The following is a 20,619-nucleotide window of genomic DNA, read 5'->3' on the forward strand; positions in this document are numbered from 1 at the left end:
AACGTTGTATTTTGCACGTTTTATTAGTATACGGATGGGGTAACAACATTAACAAAACGAACAACAGTAAACAATTAACTTTTTATTTCTTTGGCATTTTTTTTTCTATCTCTACAAAAGAACCGTATTCCTCTGCACAAATGGTATATCCTTTTCTATTTTCATGTTACTACTAACTTCTACGACATTTCTACTTACATCATACAACTGTACTTTTCTTTGTTTTACTATTTTATTTTATTTTTTTTTTTTAAATTATATTCAAATTTTTAATTGTACAACATTTTATCGTCGTTCTTTACGGAATATTTTTTTGTTTTATCAACAGACAGTTTTCTGTGTCATTATTTTCGCTGCAATTATTAGAATCTTTCGATATTCATTTCACTAAATAATTCCTGGCTGCATCTATTTTTATTATGTGAAAAGTTCTTTTCTTTTTTAAATTGACCTTTTTGAACCATATACACTTTTTATATAACTGTGGAACTGATTCCACTAGTAGATGTATGTTCATATTGCTAAATTCTTTACTAAGTCCTTCTTTCTTTTCTTTTCTTTTTCTTTTTTCAACATCTTCATCACTTGTGCAATGTCATTTTCCTTCTTTCCTTAATCATAATTTTTTGATTTTTATTTTACCGCTTATTCCTAGCTTTCCTTTCCCCCCTTCTCGTCTACTTCTTCTTCTTCTTCCATGTCTTTTTCTTCAACGTTATATGAACCTTTGTCATTTTTACATCTTCCTTCTTCATTAGTAGTAATGTTTCTTTTTTTTTTATACCGTTTTTTTTTGAGGGGCTCCATAAATTTTCTGAACTTTTGGGATCCAGATCATCATCCTTGGTGCTGATGTTATCAGAATCCTTTGACATTAACAAGGAATATGCCCCTTTTTCTTCTTTTTCTTTTTTTATTTTTCTGTCTCTACATTTTTTATCTTTTGTTACTATTACTGTTCCCTCCCCTTCGGTATTTATAATAGTACCTTTTGTATTTTTCTCCTTGTCTATTAAGTATGATTGTTCATATTCATCGGATTTATCAAAAGTTTGATTAGGTAATATAGAATCTTTATTTGTTATGTTACCATTAAAATTTTTATTAAAATTACCTGAAACTGAATTTTCCTTCAAAGATGAGTTCGTTTCCACTGTTTCATGCGTATGAAGGATATCACCAATTTTAGTGTTCTCATTTGATAAAGTATTCATTGTACACTGAATGTTACTAAAACTGTTATCGTTAATGTTATCGTTAATGTTATCGTTAATGTTATCGTTAATGTTATCGTTAATGTTATCGTTAATGTTATCGTTAATTTTATCGTTAATGCTATCGTTAATGCTATCGTTAATGTTATCGTTAATGTTATCGTTAATGTTATCGTTAATGTTATCGTTAATGTTATCGTTAATGTTATCGTCAATGTTATCGTCATTGTTATCGTTAATGTTATCGTCATTGTTATCGTCATTGTTATCGTCATTGTTATCGTTAATGTTATCGTTAATGCTCTTGTTGCTGTTCTTATTATTGTTATTACTGTTACTGCTATTGTTACGACTATTGTTATTACTGCTATTGTTATTATTACCATCATTCTCATCATTAGCATTATTATTATCGTTACCTTCATTATTGTTTCCGCTATTACTCTTATCGTGATTTGCATTATTATTTCCACTATTTCCACCACTTTGTGCATCCATTTCCACATTTTCAGTTCTGCTATACGAACTGACATCAAAATTATTTCTGAGGTTTTTTCTTTTATCTTCTGTTTTTCTCATGTACGTATTATTCTTACCATTATTATTTGTATTATTATTTATTAGGTCATCTTTATGGTTTATATCAAAACTTAGAAAAAAGTCATACAACTGACCGACCTTGTATCCTTTCAATTTTAACTCATTAATATCTTTTAACACATTTAAATTACTATTACATATTTCCATTATTAATAATCTTTTAATTAATAAAAAGAATAAAATAGGAAGTTTCATATTTTTACAAAATTCTACTTCTTTTTCATTTAACAAATCAAGAGCTAAAAAGGTATCTATATTTAATTTTTTACCATCTTCGATTTCTTCATCCTCTTTTTGTTTTATTTTATATTCTTTTTTTGTATTTTTTAAACATTTAGTTGGTATTTTTTCACACGTTTCTTGTTGTTTCATAGCCTCTTTAGCTCTTCTATTTTTTTCTATTTCATACTCTTGAACTTGTTCAATATTTTGAAGACCTAAAGTTTTCCATTCTTGTAATTTCGTTAACCTTTGACGCAGTTTCTGTTCCTCTAGCAAGAGCTGAATAAAATATTCGTGATGTTGAGGAGAATGAAATCGTGATAATGGTTTTAAAGCAGTATATAATTCTTTTTCTTCTTTGGTTCTCTTCTTATCTTTTTGCATTTGTGATTTGGTGTCTAATAATCCTCTTTCAATGACAGTTCTCTTTCTATAAATTCTTTCATCTAATTTAGAATTATATATTTCTAAAACTTGTAACTTTAATTCTTTTTGTTGAGGTAAATCTGATTCTTTAAATTCCATATCTGCAAGTAAAAGCTCTGCATCATTATCATATTCAATATCAAAATCTCCTCTTAATGGCCAATAACCAATAATTTGTGTTCTATTATTTTTTTTAGATTTCGGTTGTACATAATCATCATTTTCATTAATGTTCTTTTCTACAACATGCTCTATATCATACGGATTACCATCCGGTTTAATAAGTAACCTTTTATTATCAGGTAAAGGTGCACAACTTGATTTTAAATAATAATTACAATAATGATTTTCACATTCTCTATCTGTCTTTGGAATCTTAGCAGCTGAATTTACCAGGTCAGCTACTTGTTCCCAGTTACCAAAACCATATTTACTTATTCCATCTAATAATAATAATTCTTCTTCTGCGCTCCAATTTAATTTATATAATGGGAAATCATACTTGGGGATAGGTATATAATTATGATAATTAAAATGTTGACATTTATCTGATTTCATTTCTTTTCCGCTACTAAAACAGTGAACACACAAATCAAAATCAACACATTCTGCACACCTTATACGAATAGTATGTGTTATATCTTTATTACATATATCACAATGGTAATTACTATCGAATATATCTTCTTCCATAACTCCTTCCGCTGATATATTATAATTATTGCCATAATTGTTACCCCCATTGTTGCTATAATTATTGCTATTATTATTACTATTCATATTATTACCACTACTATTAAACATGTCTGTTGCACTTCCTTTAACATGTGATACATTATTGTTCATTCTTTGCATATCATTTATATTTTCCATTAATTCGTAATTATTACTTCCTCCCATTATATTGACCTTGGACATATGTGGGTACATCTGAGAAGCACCCTGTTTAAATGGGAAATTCATTTGTTGCACAGACATATTTTGCACATTATGCATGTTTTGTATGTGTTGCACGTTTTGTGCATTTTGTACATTTTGCATGTGCTGCTGTTGATGCATATGTGCCATATTCTGCATATGCTGCTGTTGTTGATTCTGCTGCAAATATGGAACATTATGCTGCTGCAATTGCGGCATGCCCTGTTTCTGTTGATGTAAATGTAATGGTGCTATATTCTGTTGCTGATGATGTAACATATTTTGCTGCTTCTGCTGCTGCATGAACAATTGTTGTGGTGTTAGCTGACATTGTTGAAGCATATATTGGTGTTGCATGTAAGGGTTATACATCCATTCGTAAGGTACTTGTTGATGTGGCACATGTTGAGGAGCTGAAGCGTTTGTTCTTTGTAACATAGGGGATTGCTGTTGATACATATGAACAGGAGCACTATGAATAAACTGCTGCATATTCTGTTGCATATTCTGTTGCATATTCTGCTGTATATTCTGCTGTATATTCTGTTGATTTAAAGAAGCGTGCGATGATAGGATATGACTTGACTGTCTATTATTAATTGAACCAGATATACTTGTTGTGTTCATCGTTTTCTGCGTTGGCATTATTTGCTGCTGAACACCCTGTTGGTGTTGAAATAATTGTTGACTCTTTTGTTGATTTGATGATGACGATGGTTGTAATAACTGTTGCGAATTTTGTTTATTTGACATTAAAAGTGATACATTTTGCTGCTGACCGGGTAATGTGTTACTATTATTACTATGTTGTTGTATATTTTGCACATTTGAATTTACATTGTGAGATAAATTATTACTGTTCTGCGTCGATAAGTTATTATGTTGATGTTGTTGTTGATTAGTTAAACCTTGAACTTGGTTCTGCTGAGAGGGATTATTCAGAGTATTGTTGTTACTGTTACTACTACTGCAGTTATTATTATTACTGTTGTTATTTGCACTATTCATTTGTACAGAAGTGTTATTACTTTTATATGGAAATTTCAAAGACATGGAATTTACATGACTTGAGGAATTATTATTTGTAATTGATGATATATTTGAACTGTTGATATTTTTTTGAGAATTATTATTATTATTACTGTTCGATGGATCTACTGTATTCATTACTTGTCTTGTCATTTTTTGAGAAATAGGATTATTATTATTCCTTTGTTCAGGTGAATTCAATGATAATATTTGTGGCATTTTTAGTATAGACATATTTGACTGTTTGTGTACTCCTTGTTGATTTGAATACTTTGGTTGATGGTTTTGCTGTTGTATCAAGTTATATTGCTGTAAATTTTGTTGATGCAATAAATGTTGTAAGTGCATTTGTTGTTGTATTTGAAATTGATGATGTAAATGATTCGGCATAAAATTCGCAGGTACATTATTATTTCCACTATTATTAATGTTATGTTGTTGCATGATATTCATTTTATTGTCAATCTGGTTTTGTGAAGATGGTATCATATTATTATATTGATTTTGTTTATGTTTTAATAATTGTGATGATTGTTTTATTTCCTGTGTATTATCAGACGATTCATAATTCATATTATTATTCTGTGTTCCATGGCTTCGCATATTTCCAACGGGTGGTGCCATTCCCCCACCCATAAAGGAATTTGGAAAATTCATTAACTGATTTACTGAGGCACTGTTCATTCTGTTGTTACCTAACATCCCTCCCCCCTGGGCCATGCTATTCACATTATTTTTTGTATTTTGACTACTATTCATGTAATTCATATAATTTAAATTATTACTACTATTACTGTTACTATTGATATAACTATTACTATTATTATTCATATCTATGCCTGCTCCACCACCACCTCTATTAATAACACTATTTGGTGTATTTCTGTAAATGCTACCCATTTTATTTTCTGAAATGAAAAATGGATTTTCCTGTTTACCAACATACATCGTGTTAGTTTTATTATTATCATTATTATATATGTTATTTTCATTACTACCAAAAACGTTGTCAACGCAATTATTATTAATCATACTGTTTGTATTTTCCTCATGGTTGTTATTATACATGTGATTCGGATCACCCATTTTAATGTCATTCATATTGGTACCATTGTCACTACTACTTGCTTTGTTGTTTATATTCTTACTGTTCTTATCTACGTAGCTCTGGTCATTTAATATGTATTCATTTAACACACTGTTATTAGCTAAATCGTTCCCATTGCTACCTATATTGGTACTGCCATTGTTTTTGCCCCTATTTCGATTCTCTTCATCATCCTCCTGGATGTAGAAGCCACTACCTCCTCTATTATTGTTATTATTGTTGTTGTTATTGCTGCTGTTGTTATCGTCATTGTTATCACCACTTCCACTGTTTCCACCCATTCCACTGTTATTATTTCCTGAGCTATTGTTTCCTTCATAGTTCTTAGAATTATTATTACTATTACCCCTACAATTATTGCCTGAATTGTGCCCAGAATAATTATTGCTACTACTGCTGTTCTTATTGTTTCCCTCTCCTCCTCCGTTGCTGCTGCAAGAAAATACAAAATCCTTATAACATTTCATGACATTCCCAATATCAATACCATTTCTGTCAAATATGGGTATACACAGGAAGAAGTCTCGTCTATTACTATGAAAACATTTTTTATTTAATTTACGTTTCCAATAATAAGAGAACAGTAACTTGCCTAAATTATTTTTATCAGCCTTTTTCGAATAAAACACTCTCTTTCTATTTAAAATAATAACTATATCTGTTTTTTTGTTAAGTATAACTTTTGTAAAGTCTAGGAAATTTGATCTACTTTTAACGTGTCTAAAAAAGCTTCTACATTTGTACAAAACCCTATGGAATTTTTGGAAATATTCATTATTAACATAAATGTTAATCCTTTTATTATTACCTCTACAATTAGCTATTTTACTATTATATAAGTAGTACTTTTTCAACTTTGTCATCACTTTTAAACAGTCTTCTTCTCCTTCATCATTTTTTCCCTTTACCTTTGTCACCTTGTCAAAGGAACAAATGCAGTAATTTATACTATTTCGTTCTGAATATTTATATAAAATGCACTTACATGCAATTAATGTTTTCTTTCCTGTGTGTACTTCTGTACTTCTACTGAAGTTATTCAAAGGACGGACAAATACAGTGTACTCTGCATTCTTCGTATTACTACATTTTTCATAGCACACATTACAATGATAATGATAGTCATAACTATGGTCATCGTTACAACTATAATCATCGTCATAATAATAATCATCGTCATAATAATAATCATCGTCATAATAATAATAATAATCTTTTCCTTTATAATTATTAACGGTACACTTACTTCTAAAAAGGCTGAATGTATTTTTAACGCTGTTACGACATAATAACCTCAACGTACTACTCTTTTTTACATTAAAATTATTATTAAAATTACATGTAAGGAAATCGTACTTTGCAAAATGGTCTGTGTTCATCATGAAATTAGTGTATGTCTCAGTACATGAATTAAAAAGGGGACACTCTTCATTTATACCATAACTTAACATTTCTCTCTTATATACATAATTGTTATTTATTATTACTTTAACAAGGATTTGGGTAAATAAATTATTGCATTTACACAAATCACTAGATAACATAAATTTATCCATTATAATAAAATATTTTATTAATTTTTTAATTTCACCATATGACATAAAGGTTTTACCATTTCTCACACTGTTACTATATTTGTTATATATACGGAAAAAACATTTTGCAATTTTTTTTAATAAATCGCTTATATTAATTTTTCCTTTTTGAAATTCATTTGTATTTACATTTCCTTGCTTCCAGTTAAAATTATTAACGGAATTGTTCAAAAATAAACTCTTAAAAAAACTGCTCATGTTAAGGCAATCCCAGTTGCAACTCATGGTAAAACTCTTACTAGGATAGTTACTTAAATTTTTATTATATCCCTTGGTATTTGTTACCCTACTCCTTCTATTCACTAAAATACAAGGTCTATTATATGAAAATAAATTTTTACCCGAATAGGTCATCTGCTCCTCTTCTTTAAGAATTATATTAAAATAAAAATCTTTCATCAATTTAACTAATGCACAGATATAATGCACCATTTCAGCTTGTTTCATTTCGCTTAAAACAATAAATAAATTGTCCTTTGTATCATTCATTTGTATACTTTTCATAAAGAACGAAACATTAGCATGGAGATTTGAAACATCCCATTCCTTGTACCTCATTAATTTCTTACTAGTTAACATACGTTTGCCACTTACGTTAAACTTTAATATGTTCTCAAAAATAGTGTTTTGTATTATATTGTTAAAACTATTAACTAAATTCTTCCACAAAAAATAATCAGAAATATAATTATTAAAAATGCACATAGCACCTTTATTATTTGACAAAAATGTACTACTACTATTTACGTCATCTTTTCTGCTTTTTTTTCTTACGGCGTACTTTTTTCTCTTAATAGGTTTATTTTTTATTTTATTTTTTTTAACCTTCTTACTTTTTACTTCTACCCCGTATTTACTACCTATATTTATATTTTTTACATCACCAATGGAAAATTTTTTACCTTCCCTATAACACCCATGAGTGTACTCTGGCTGATTGTTTATTTTACAATGTTTATATTTTATCCCGTAATATTCTTCATTATATATATGTTTGGTATTATTAAAAATGTCATTATTTGCTAACGGTCTCATCACATATTTATTCTCAAGGAATTTTTTGGATATACGTAAATTTTTACTATTATCATCATTATTGTTACTACAACTACTACTCTTATTATTGTAATTATAATTATTGTTACTATTACTGGTATGTGATAACTTGCACTTATTCTTATTTTTTAACTCAACTGAAATTAACCTTTTCACATGTTCCGTTAATAATATTTCAACTAGCACAGCTTTAAGGAGTTGCTGATTAAAGCTCAATAATAGCTCATCTCCATATTCAATAATGGAACTAAATGTGCGGGGGGCTCTTTCATACGTTATTGTTGTACATGGACATAATTCATCATATTTAAATGTATTATTCATTATATAATTAAAAAAAAAAGTAAAAGAAAAATAATAAATGGTTCTGTGTTACAAGTATGCTTAAGTATGAATATATATATATTTATATATTTATAACGTAACTCCTTTCAACTATTTTCTTCTTTATTGCTATTTTTTTTTATTTTTTTTTTTGATTTTTTCTTTTTGTTATAGTAATCTATATTCTGTGCTTTCAATTTGTTACACTTAATAAAAAACAAACCAAAAAAAGAAGACCTGGTTATTTGCTACAATAAATTTTGCTTTGTTTCCCCGTAGTATATATTTCACTAAGTATTAATACTTAAGCTCTTTTTTTTTTTTTTTTATTTATATAATATTTTAACTTTTAAATGTGCAACTAAAATAATAATTAAGTGGGAACGTAAAACAAATTGAAATAAAGTTACTTCAATTATTATTTGTCCATAAAATTATAAAAAAACGATTATGTTAAATATAAAAAGAAAAAAAAAACTCATTAAACATCACTGTTTTGTAAAATTCGTATAAATCAGTATAATTATTTCTATAATTATGCTATAAACAAATATATAAATTTATGTATATATATATATATATAAATATAAATATATTTTTTTTTTTTTTTACAATTTCCAACGTAAAATATTTTTTGTTTTCTTCAAATAGGTACTTAATTTATAATGTTCTTTCATCATCAAAAAATATATATAATATGCAGAAAGGAAAGAAAAATTTTATGCTATATTTACATTATAATATAAATATATATAAAATATATATATATACATATATACATTAAATATATTTTAAATGTACATGTATGATATTTATATATATACATACTATTTATACATGTATAATAACTTACTAATTTTCTTCATTTATTTATTGCATTCTTTTACGTAAATTCATAAAATATAAGATGCATAAGATTTAATATTTAAATTATTCATATTTTTTAATTTATAATTTTTCTTTAAATTAAACATAAAAGTATATTCTGAATGAAAACAAAATCTTAAGTTCAAAATATATAAATATTTTTTTTTTCATAAAGTGCAAGTTAAAATAGGTATATCAAAAAAAAAATATTAAGGGCATTTGTTATATATTATAAATAATGACATATATACACAGCATATATATAATATATATATTTATATATATGCAAAATTATTATTTATCTGTAAAATTGAGTATGAATGGATGTGAAAAGAGTAAAAAAGGAATAACGAATTTGTTAATATGGCTTAATAATTTTCTTAAATAGTAAAATTACAAAAATTCTTAAAATATATTGTGCTGCATAATTAAAATTCCACATTTATATATGCGCAATTAAATGTACTTATACTGTAAGTACTGTTATACTATATTGTGTATACGTACATTTAAATATATATATTATATATATATATTATTTATTTATGCATATATATATTAACGTATGTATCAATGTATCAGCATATACTACATAACACAATAAGAATAATATTATATAACTCTGTAGCATATACCTATTATATAATATATAACAAAATTTAAAACAGTATTATTTTTTTATACATAATCATTTTAATTGTTCCGCCAAAAGAAATTTATGGGAAAAACAAAACTTCTTTTATATAAAATTATCATTTTCAAATATTTAAATAAATTAATAAAATGTAATTTTTTCCGTTTTAATTTTTTATTTTAAAAAAATATGGAATAATAAGGGGGCGTAAGATATTTTAAATGGAATATATATATTTTTTTTTCCTTTTATTTATAAACACAAATAAATATACAAATTTATATTTTTATATATGCATATATATACCTTTACGCATTTAAAAAATGATATATAAAAAATGCTTATTCAAAGAATATTCTTTTATTATGCATATTCAGGAACATCTAATTGTTTCTTTTCTTTTAAAATTTTTCAATAACATACAGAATACCATAAAAAAAAAAAAAAAAAAGGCAATATAACAGAACGGTGTAATATGTTTTTGTGTTCAAGTAAACATCCTAAATATACAAACAAATACACATGTACATATATTAAATGTATATTTAAACATGAAATAAAAAATGGATATGAAAGTTTCATTTTTAGAAAAATATGACATAAACTTAAAAAAAGGTTCACAAAATAATAGTAATAATCATAAAAGTATACAAATATAATATCTTATAGAGACTAATAAAATTGTATGAACATTTTCTGTGAGTCTCATCTGCATTTAAACGTACATCACATGCGTACATGTATGTATACATGTGTATGTAGATACAAATATAATATTATAGTGAATTAGACGAATGCATAAATAACATATGTAGATAGCATTTCTTTGAAAACTTTATAAAGTTTAGAAACAAAATTATAAGAGTATTAAACATTTATTTAGAAAAATCATTTGAACAAATTAGAATAATCTAATTTACAATAGAACAAACGAACAAAAAAAAAAAAAAAAAAAAAAATTATCGAATATTTTAAAATTTTCAATTATAAGGTTCAAACATTAAGAGGGGTAAGATAGAACGTTATTAAAAGGTATATGTATATATGCCTCCCATATATAAAAGAATCAACAAAATTCAAGTCTGTACATTATGTGTATACCTAATAAAATTAACAGACACATCAAATAAAAAAATTAATCAAAAATTGCTCTGTTCGAAGTAAATGCAAAAATACAATAAGAAAAAAACATATGCAATGACAGCGTCACAACCAAGTTTAAAATTTAAGATTATATATATATGATAAAACATCTAAAACATCAGCGTATAAAAACAAATATATGTACAACATGATGAATATTAATAACAGCTTAACACTCGAATCAATTGATGCAATTCCTATAAAATATGTACACAAAAAAATTATGCAAATGCTTGTGAAATCAATCAAAATTTTATCCTATGTTTCTTGTCTTTTTCTCCTCTATAAGTTTAATAACAAGCAAATTCAGCATTGCATTAACGAAAAAAACTGTCTTAATTTACCTTCTGATAAAAACATTATGTATCTCTTATTTTGTTTATGTATACATATGTACATGTGTTATATTTAGGTACACACTTATGCGAAATGTATATATATAATATATATCATATTAATCATGTTTGCATACATTATAGCTGAACATTCGCAATATTGGGGTGTAGGGAAAAATTAAATAAATTAAACACATTATAAAAAAATTCTATATATTCTTCCAAAAAAAAATACTAAAAAGGCAAGGAAATATATAGTACTTGTTTATACATACATTATTAACAAAACAAATTATATTGTTTATTTTTTTCCTATTTATATGTAAAAAGCTGACGTTCACATAATAAATTCTGTAATTTATATGCTAAATATATACATGCCGGCTTTATATCGACGTATGTGTACAAATATTTATATGCATGATATCTTTTATACGTATTTATGTACATATGTAAGTATAAGCACATATATATATATATATTAGCATAAACAAAAGTATAAATATATGTAATTAAGTATGTATACATGTAAGGACATATATAAGTATACGTGTACATATAAATATATGTATATATAAGTATTACATGTATGAGCTCCTGCACAGATGTACGTGGATGCTCAAAAATGAATGAAGTAGTTTGCATAAAAGAAACAAAGGCGACAAGCTAACAATATACAAAATGTAAACAAGGAAATAACTTTTCTTCGTGTAAATAAATTTATTTATAGATAAGCGTATTCATAGCTTTATAACAAAAATTAAAAATAAAAGGGCTATATGTATTATTCTCAAGTGAGAATAATACATTTCAAAATGATACAAACGCATATAGATAAAACAACTTAATAACTTATTAATTTATAAATGCCTATTATTTCTGTTTACCTATTTACATAGTTGCTTTTAGTTGTTTCATATTTAAATAAGAATGCAATATGAAAAAAAAAAAAAAAAAAAAAAAAAAAAAAAAAAAAAAAAAAAAAAAAAAAAAAAAGGAATAACAATAAGAAAATATACACTATTATATCATGGTACAAAAAGTGATAAATGCAGAAAGCTATTTATTGCCTCAAAATAATATATCATTATACACGTTTTTGATGCACCATTTTTTGTTATTTTAACATAAATGCACATATGCATAGATTTACCTAAATGTAAGAGATAATACGAGGATGATTTAAAAAAAAAGAAAAAGAAACGTATACATAAACATATCATAAACATGAACACACACACAACGTCATACACGTTAGAAGGGTTATTTACAAAAATGCAACTTTGTAATCCTACAATGTATATTATTACCATTTAAATAAAAAAATATAAAATATAAAAAATTGCTTATTCCGCTTTACGCTAAACATTCTTTACCTAAGTTAACAAGAACATATATATTATTGAACACATAATATTTTAAAAATATAATATATAGCACAATAAATAAAAAAGCATTTCGCCGCTTCGTATAATTTTTAAAAATTACTTCAGTGCATATACATATATATATATATATATCATGCATTATCATGTTCCTTTTTATTACTTGTTTTATTTTTCTATATAAAATAAATACATTTATTTTGACCCAGTTTAATTATCTTTCTTTTTTTTTTTACTTAATATAATGCATTGCATTATAAATTTACATTAACAAGTCATAAAAAAAAAGAAAATTTTGGTGAACTTCAAAAAAAACAAAACTGTACATGTATTACGCACATAATATATATAATACATGTATATATGTATTGTACGTACGTATGTATGTGAAAGCACATATTTATTCGTTCATGCAGCTTTTTTCCATTTATTATATTTTAACGATGTCGTGACTTAGGATTATAGTTATTATTAAGTTGGTTTGTTAATAAAAAGTATAAGAGCTTTTTTTTTTTTTTTTTTCATTTCTTCCATTTTTGTGTTCTATATTTCAGTGCCACTTATTTATGTTTATGTAAAATTTGTTATATATGTAATAAACTGAACTATATTTTTAAAACTTTTATAATGAATATATATGCTTATGAAAAACAGTATATAATAGCCATTTAAAATTTTACCCTTTTATAAGCGTATACATTTAAGCATATACGTATGAGTATATACATATATGAATATATATATAAATATGTAAACATATACGAGTACAAACATAGAAGTTCGTGAACATAATATTGTGTATATCTACAAATACGTAAACATATAAATACATGTATATATAAAAGCATGAACATCTAAGAAAACAGGCATATAAATGCATAAATTTCCTTATGTATAAGCAATTAAACGTATAAAGGCCTATGATACACCCATGTTTACAACACTTTCGTGCGTGTACCATGACCAAAATTAGCATAACAGTAAATATAGGGACGTATTTCCAAACTGTATAATTATTCCTTTTACATAATTTTTTTTTTTTTTTTCTTTTTTCCGTGTGGAAAAAGCAAACCAGAAGATTAACTATATAATGAATAACTCACAAAATTTTGATATACATAATTTAAGAAAAATAGGAAGAATAGGAATAAGTATTGGAGCAATACTTGGAGTAACTTCATTTAGTAGTTGGTTATTTAACAACAGTTTATATAATGTAGAAGCAGGTAAAAGAGCGATAAAATATAATAGATTATTTGGACTATCAAATAAAATATATGGTGAAGGTACCCACTTTTTAATTCCATATTTTGAAAGATCGATAATTTATGATGTTAGAACTAAACCAAGGGTGTTAATGTCCTTAACAGGGTCGAGAGATTTGCAGATGGTTAATATAACGTGTCGTGTATTATCTAGACCTAATGAAGATAAATTAGTGGAAATCTATAGAACATTAGGAAAAGAATATGATGAAAAAGTATTACCTTCTATTATTAATGAAGTTTTAAAAAGTGTGGTAGCACAGTACAATGCTTCTCAATTAATTACTCAAAGAGAAGTAGTAAGTAAATCTGTGAGAGAACAATTAGTTCAAAGGGCTAAGGATTTTAATATTCTACTGGATGATGCATCCATAACACACTTGAGTTTTAGTAATGAGTATGAAAAAGCTGTAGAAGCTAAACAGGTAGCCCAACAAGAAGCTGAAAGAAGTAAATATGTTGTTTTAAAAGCGGAACAAGAAAAAAAATCAACAATTATTAAAGCGCAAGGAGAAGCTGAAGTAGCGAAACTCATAGGGTTAGCTGTTAAGGATAACCCTGCTTTTATGGAATTAAAAAAAATTGAATTGTCGAAAGAAGTTTCGAATATCATTTCTAAATGTCAAAATAAAGTTATGCTTTCTGCAGATTCACTACTGATAAATTTTGTCAAGTGAATTCACAGGGGGGGGGGAAAAAATACATACACCTACGTGCGTATAAGTATATATATATAAATATATATATATATATATATATATATATATATATTGGTTTATCTTTCATTCAGTGTGTATCCATATACACATGCGTGCATACATGCACACATACACACATGCACATATACATACATAAACATCTATACACACATGTACACATCTGCTCCCAGTTAGGAACATTCTTCCCTTAATTATATTTAAGCATTAATTTTTGTTCATTCATATATTTAAGGAGTAACTTTTTCTGCTTATATATGCCATTTCAAAAATGCAGGTATTATCATCTTTCAGTTTATATAACAGCTATCATTTTAATGTGGTACTATATTATGCACTTGTACTTAAATTTTGCTATTCCATTCGTCTTTTGATAAATTTTGTTTTAATTACTAAGCACAATGAAATATACCTACTAATTTTTAATTTGTAGTTTTTCAACTAACTTTTTTTTAAAATATTTTTTTAAGTTAACTTTTTGTGCTGTGCAGATTCCCAATTTTTTTTTCATTTTTTTACAACCATTTCCCTGAACTATTCCTTTTCTTCCTCACAAAATATCAACTGTATATTCATCTCGTCCTATTCATTTGAAGTGTATATATAAGAAAAGAAAAAATACGTAAAAATAGATCAATCAGTCAATATGTATATATAGAATTCAGTATGCTATTATTATAATGCCTTATTGAAATGTGAATTTTTTTCGGATATACATAAGAGTGTACCATATTGAACTTTTGTAATGAATTTAAGTAGAGGTTAGAACAAGCTAAACTGAATATTGCAAAGATGTAGTTCTATTTTTCCACTTTTACTGTGTTCCACTAGTATGAATACTACACTTTTAAAATGTCCTATTTTGTAATGTACATACGATATAACATTTTCTTCAATGCAAGGGGAATATCTCTAATACATGTGTAGTATATCTTCCGTGTGTGTATATTTATATATATGCACAATTTTTTTTTTTTTTTTTTTTTTTCTTCTTACATCAAGTTCCGTTAAGCTATCAGGGTAGTTCAGAAAGTAGCTATAATATTCGCATGACCTGAAAAAAAAAAATTTTGTTTTTACATATGGCTAGTTAGTTACCTTGTCATTTTTTTTTTTTTTTTTTTTTTTTTTGGATTAAAAAGGGCTCATCATTTTTTAGTTATTATGATGTTAGTGTGAACAAGAGATAAATTTTCATTTTAAGTCTTAAAAAAGCCCTTTTAGTTATTATATATAAGAATATATACTTCATTATGACGTAAGATCGTGTGTTATTATAATGTAAGACGGATTAGTATTATCGTTTAAAGTGTTTTTATGCATTAGGGTAAATGGAAGAATAGTTATACTCCAAGTGCTTACCTTATTTGATACGTTTTGGAACACCATTTATGTATATGAGAGGCATAATGAATTTTCTGGTTTTTGTAGAACTCAAAACTGCTATTATTTAGTGGCTCTTTTAGAATTTTTTTTTTTTTGATTCAGTATCTATCTCCGCCACAAAACCTTGTAACTCATTTTTACTTAATTTGCATATTTCTTTTATGTCAATAATTTTCTTTTTCTGATTTGACTCCAGCAGGGTTTCAATGAAATCGATTATTTTTAAGTGTTCTACATGGGGGAAAGGAAAATATACACATATATGTATTTATATATATATATATATATATATGCAGATTCACATTAACTTACTGCAATCTAAAAAATGCCGTTATAGAGAATTTCATTTTTTTTTTTTTTCCATGTACCTTCATTTTTTTCATCTAACACCTTGAACAACTTTGTTAATGTACGTTCGACTAATTCTAAGGCAGGTATGTTCGTCTACAAAAAGGGTAAAGGTGATAGAGACGAAAATATTCAAGCAAAATTATGTTCTGAGAATGGCTACTTTTCATATTTGCCTTATCGTTAATTTATCTATATGGTATCAACCGCGCTTAACGTACTCTCATTTTTTGCTTGGTTTTTCTTTTTCCTTTTTACACCTTTTCATTCTTTTTATTAGTCTTTTTCCTTTTAGAGGGACCATTCGATTCTTCTTTTTGAAACTCCTCTTTCTTTTCTTTTTCGTCTGTTATTATATTGTATATCATCTGCATATTTTCCAATTTTATACTATTAATAATAATAGTGATGGAAACCTTTAGAAATAGAACTACATCTAGCTCTAAATTTTCATCGAAATTTAAGGAGGACAGGATTATATGAATAGTGTTTTTATTTAGGTATAATTTATCACAAGAATCTAAAACACTCTTGCAATCAAATATATGCATCTTCTTTTTATTTTTTAAACCCTTCTTTATTAATTCTTCGCACAAATACTTTTGCAGCAATTTCTTGTCCCTTTCAAATATACTGTTTTTTATGGCTTCAAATCTATGGAATGTACATGAACGTGAACATGTGAAGGCTGCACGGGGGCGTTGTGTTATGTATAATGAACCACCCGCAATGACGAGTGCAGAATGACGAATGATAATTAGCGAATGACAAAAAAGAAAACTTTTTAAAAAAATATGCTTATAATGGATGCAAATCCTTCATTTTTTTCTTTTTTTAATATGCTGTTTTTTCAAGGTGTGCAGTGCAGTACGAATCATTTTACCTTAATCTTAGGATAGTTTCTTTAATGTTCTTATAATACACATAGTTATCATCGTTGTAATGAAAAATATGGAGTAATATTTTATATTCTTGTCTTGATAAAATGTGATCATTTTGTTCAAGTATTTTTTTCAAATTCGTTCGGTGAATATACCCACTATCAGATAGATCAAATTTTTTGAACTGTTGAAAAAAAATATCATACATAAAATTTAATTCATTTTCATAACAAACATACATTAATTGCTTATACAAAAGTAAATTGTCTAAACTCATAATGCTAAATTGTTCTCTGTTTTTTTTTAATTCATATAAATATCTTGGTAAGCTATTTATATAATTGTTGTAATATATACATCCATTTTCTTCTTCATCAGCATAAGATATATATAGTAAGAAATCATAATAATTATCAGTAAAAATAAATTTATAATATTCATTGTCTTTGTTAAAAAGGAAATATTCAGAATTAAGCGGTACCTTATATGACTCTTCAAAAAATATATTATAGTCATTAAAATTATTATTTTTATATATACTAATATCTTTAATAAGATCCACCTCTTTATTACTAACATTAAATAAATTAGATAAATACTTTTTATCATCTTTTCTATTTATTTTCTTATTTTTTGTTTTATTTTTTTGAACACTATTTTGTAAATATAATTCTTTTTCATTAGTACTGTCATCTGTGTTTGTCCCTGTGCTTGTGCTTGATACCTCATCTTGTTCACAAAAAAAATACCTGTAAGAAGAGTTTGCAAAATCGATGTCTTCTTTTTCTTCATCTTGTCTCATCTGTTCTAAATAACGACGGCTAATACACATTTTGTGGTTCACCATTTTTAGTATTTCGACGTAGTAGTTATGTTTTAGTTTACCTTAAAAAAAAAAAAAATCATACGAATTAAACAAAGCTGTAATGTGTCTAGCTGTAAAGGCTCTTTTGGAAGGGACATCATATATATATAGGGGAAAAAGGAGGAAAAAAAAACATCACGAAAATATATTCTATTCTTTCCGCTTTCTTTTTTTTTCTTATTTCTCATATTTTTAATATTTGTCATATTTTTAATATTTCTCATATTTTTAATATTTCTCTTATTTTTCGTATTTTTTTTTTTTTTCTTATTTTTCCATTTTGTATTGGTGTGTACCCTTTTTGTTAATGTCCACGTCTGTGAAGTAGTAGTAGAGGTTACTTTTCAAAAAAGACAACACTTCATTTAATTTGTCATTTTCTTCATTTTTTGTAATTCTTATTTCCGATTCGTTATCATTGCTATCTGGAGTATTGAAATCTGCTTGAGAATTAGTATGGTCTAACTCGTATATATCTTCATAAAATGATTTTTTGTGTATCACATTTTCCGTTTTCAAACATTTTTTCTTTCTTTCTTTTAATAATTTTTCGTTCTCGTCCTTTTTTCGGCCTTCTTCTCTTTCTTCTTTAATTTGGCTTAAAATTATTTCAATGTTACTTTCACTAGCGGGTTTAATAAACCTAGTTCTCATGTACCTGAAAAGGGGTAATAATAGCAAAAAAAAAAAAAAAAAAAAAAAAAAATAATAAAAAATATAATAATAGCTCCTACTATATTTTTCCACGATTATTAGCAAAAATATATTTTAATTACTCTGATGTTAAATCTATGTTTCCTCTCAATTTTTGTTTGTCCTTTATCAGTCTAACATTAAAATGAAGGAAGAAAGGGAATGCACATTAGATGTAGTAAGCCATGGCATGAATTATCATTGGATTTTTTAAAATAATATTTTTGTATATAGTATAATATGTTATATTGTATTATATTGTACCATATAATATTGTATTGTATTTCTTTTATTTTCTTTTTTGCTATTACATATCATCTGTCGTTTTATGATATTATATTACTTATCAATCCAGGCTTCGTAGTTTAGATTCATATCTAACGTTCTTGTCAAATTTTCATTTTCAAATTTAAAAGTTACAAAATATTTTTCATTAATTTTAGGAAGTGTACTAAAGTCTTTTAAGTCTATTAAATTAACTTCTGTTATGGTGAAAAATGCACTTATCGTACACTTCGATATAGACTCATTTTCATTTTGGTAAAAAAATATGACGTTATAACTGCATGTATTATAGGGAGGAAAGGAAAAAAAAAAAAAAAATAAAAGAAATTTCAAATCTTTTTTTTTTTTTTTTTTTTTTTTTGTTCTTTTTTTTATTTCCTTTATGTGTTACATAAGATTTAGAAATTGCATAATATGTGGCTCTTACTAGTTTTCTTGTTTTTCGTCATCTTTTCCCTTGATGTATATTTTGTATGCATATCTGAGTTGTATTGAACACATATTTATGTATATATGCATATGTGTATGCATGTATTTATGTATATGTGTATGCACGCGTGTTTATACATCCATATAATAACACATTTTTTTTTCACCTCCAAATTGTGATTACCTGTTTGTCCATGTCTTTATTATACTTATTAATAATTCAATTTTTTGGTCCATCTCTGATCTTTTTTTTTATGCAATATATTTCAAAATATAAAATTTTATAGAGTGCCAACAGAGATAGTGTAAATACTGGTATTATTAAATGTATTATTATTCGTATTATTATTATTTTTTTTTTTTATAATAAATTTAATTGTGCCGGTTTATCGTATTATTTTGAAAAAGCTACTAAACAATTAATATTTTGTACGTAATTATTTTTCGCCTTATCAGCTACTCTTTGCCTCTACATTACGTGCACATATATATATATATATATATATATATAATACTTATTAACAATTTTTTCCTTTTTGCAAGGTATTAATGTTTAGCTATATACACATTATATGATTAGCTGAACTTATACGATAACATATTTAAACAGAAGAGAAAAAAAAAAATGAAAGGTATCTACATATAGTATTATACATTACGTATGTAAATTCTTATTATAAAGTATCGGTACGACAAAAACAAAAAAAGTCGGAAAGGTAATCCATGAATGGTAGTCCACTTACAGTCATTAACATGCGAATGAAAATACCTCATTAGAAGCTTCAAAATTATTATCTTTTATTTTGAAGGGGAAAGAACATATATGGAAAAAGAGATAGCGAAATATACAAGCTTATTTACAAACAATTTGACAAAATTTCTCCTAGTTTGAAGA

At 25.9% G+C, this 20,619-nt stretch overlaps 3 protein-coding genes across 3 annotated transcripts; 1 reads left to right on the forward strand and 2 right to left on the reverse strand.

Annotated features, from left to right (window-relative positions):
- Positions 1 to 677: 677 nt before the first annotated feature.
- Positions 678 to 8,492, reverse strand: MKS88_002349 (transcriptional coactivator ADA2; the record flags this gene model as incomplete). The annotated part of the gene is made up of 1 exon (XM_067215352.1): positions 678 to 8,492. The coding sequence occupies one exon, from the start codon at positions 8,490 to 8,492 to the stop codon at positions 678 to 680; it is 7,815 nt and encodes a 2,604-aa protein (XP_067073786.1).
- Positions 8,493 to 13,946: 5,454 nt separating this feature from the next.
- Positions 13,947 to 14,798, forward strand: MKS88_002350 (prohibitin 2; the record flags this gene model as incomplete). Its single annotated transcript, XM_067215353.1, has 1 exon — positions 13,947 to 14,798. The coding sequence occupies one exon, from the start codon at positions 13,947 to 13,949 to the stop codon at positions 14,796 to 14,798; it is 852 nt and encodes a 283-aa protein (XP_067073787.1).
- Positions 14,799 to 16,299: 1,501 nt separating this feature from the next.
- MKS88_002351 (uncharacterized protein) lies at positions 16,300 to 19,961 on the reverse strand (the record flags this gene model as incomplete). Its single annotated transcript, XM_067215354.1, has 9 exons — positions 16,300 to 16,454; positions 16,592 to 16,667; positions 16,832 to 17,225; positions 17,455 to 18,337; positions 18,614 to 18,975; positions 19,094 to 19,144; positions 19,354 to 19,572; positions 19,723 to 19,776; positions 19,909 to 19,961. 9 exons carry the CDS (start codon positions 19,959 to 19,961, stop codon positions 16,300 to 16,302), a joined length of 2,247 nt encoding a protein of 748 aa, XP_067073788.1.
- Between the last annotated feature and the right edge of the window lie 658 nt (positions 19,962 to 20,619).

This window comes from Plasmodium brasilianum, chromosome 8 (assembly GCF_023973825.1).
Source record: "Plasmodium brasilianum strain Bolivian I chromosome 8, whole genome shotgun sequence".
NCBI classification, from domain to species: Eukaryota; Apicomplexa; class Aconoidasida; order Haemosporida; family Plasmodiidae; genus Plasmodium; species Plasmodium brasilianum.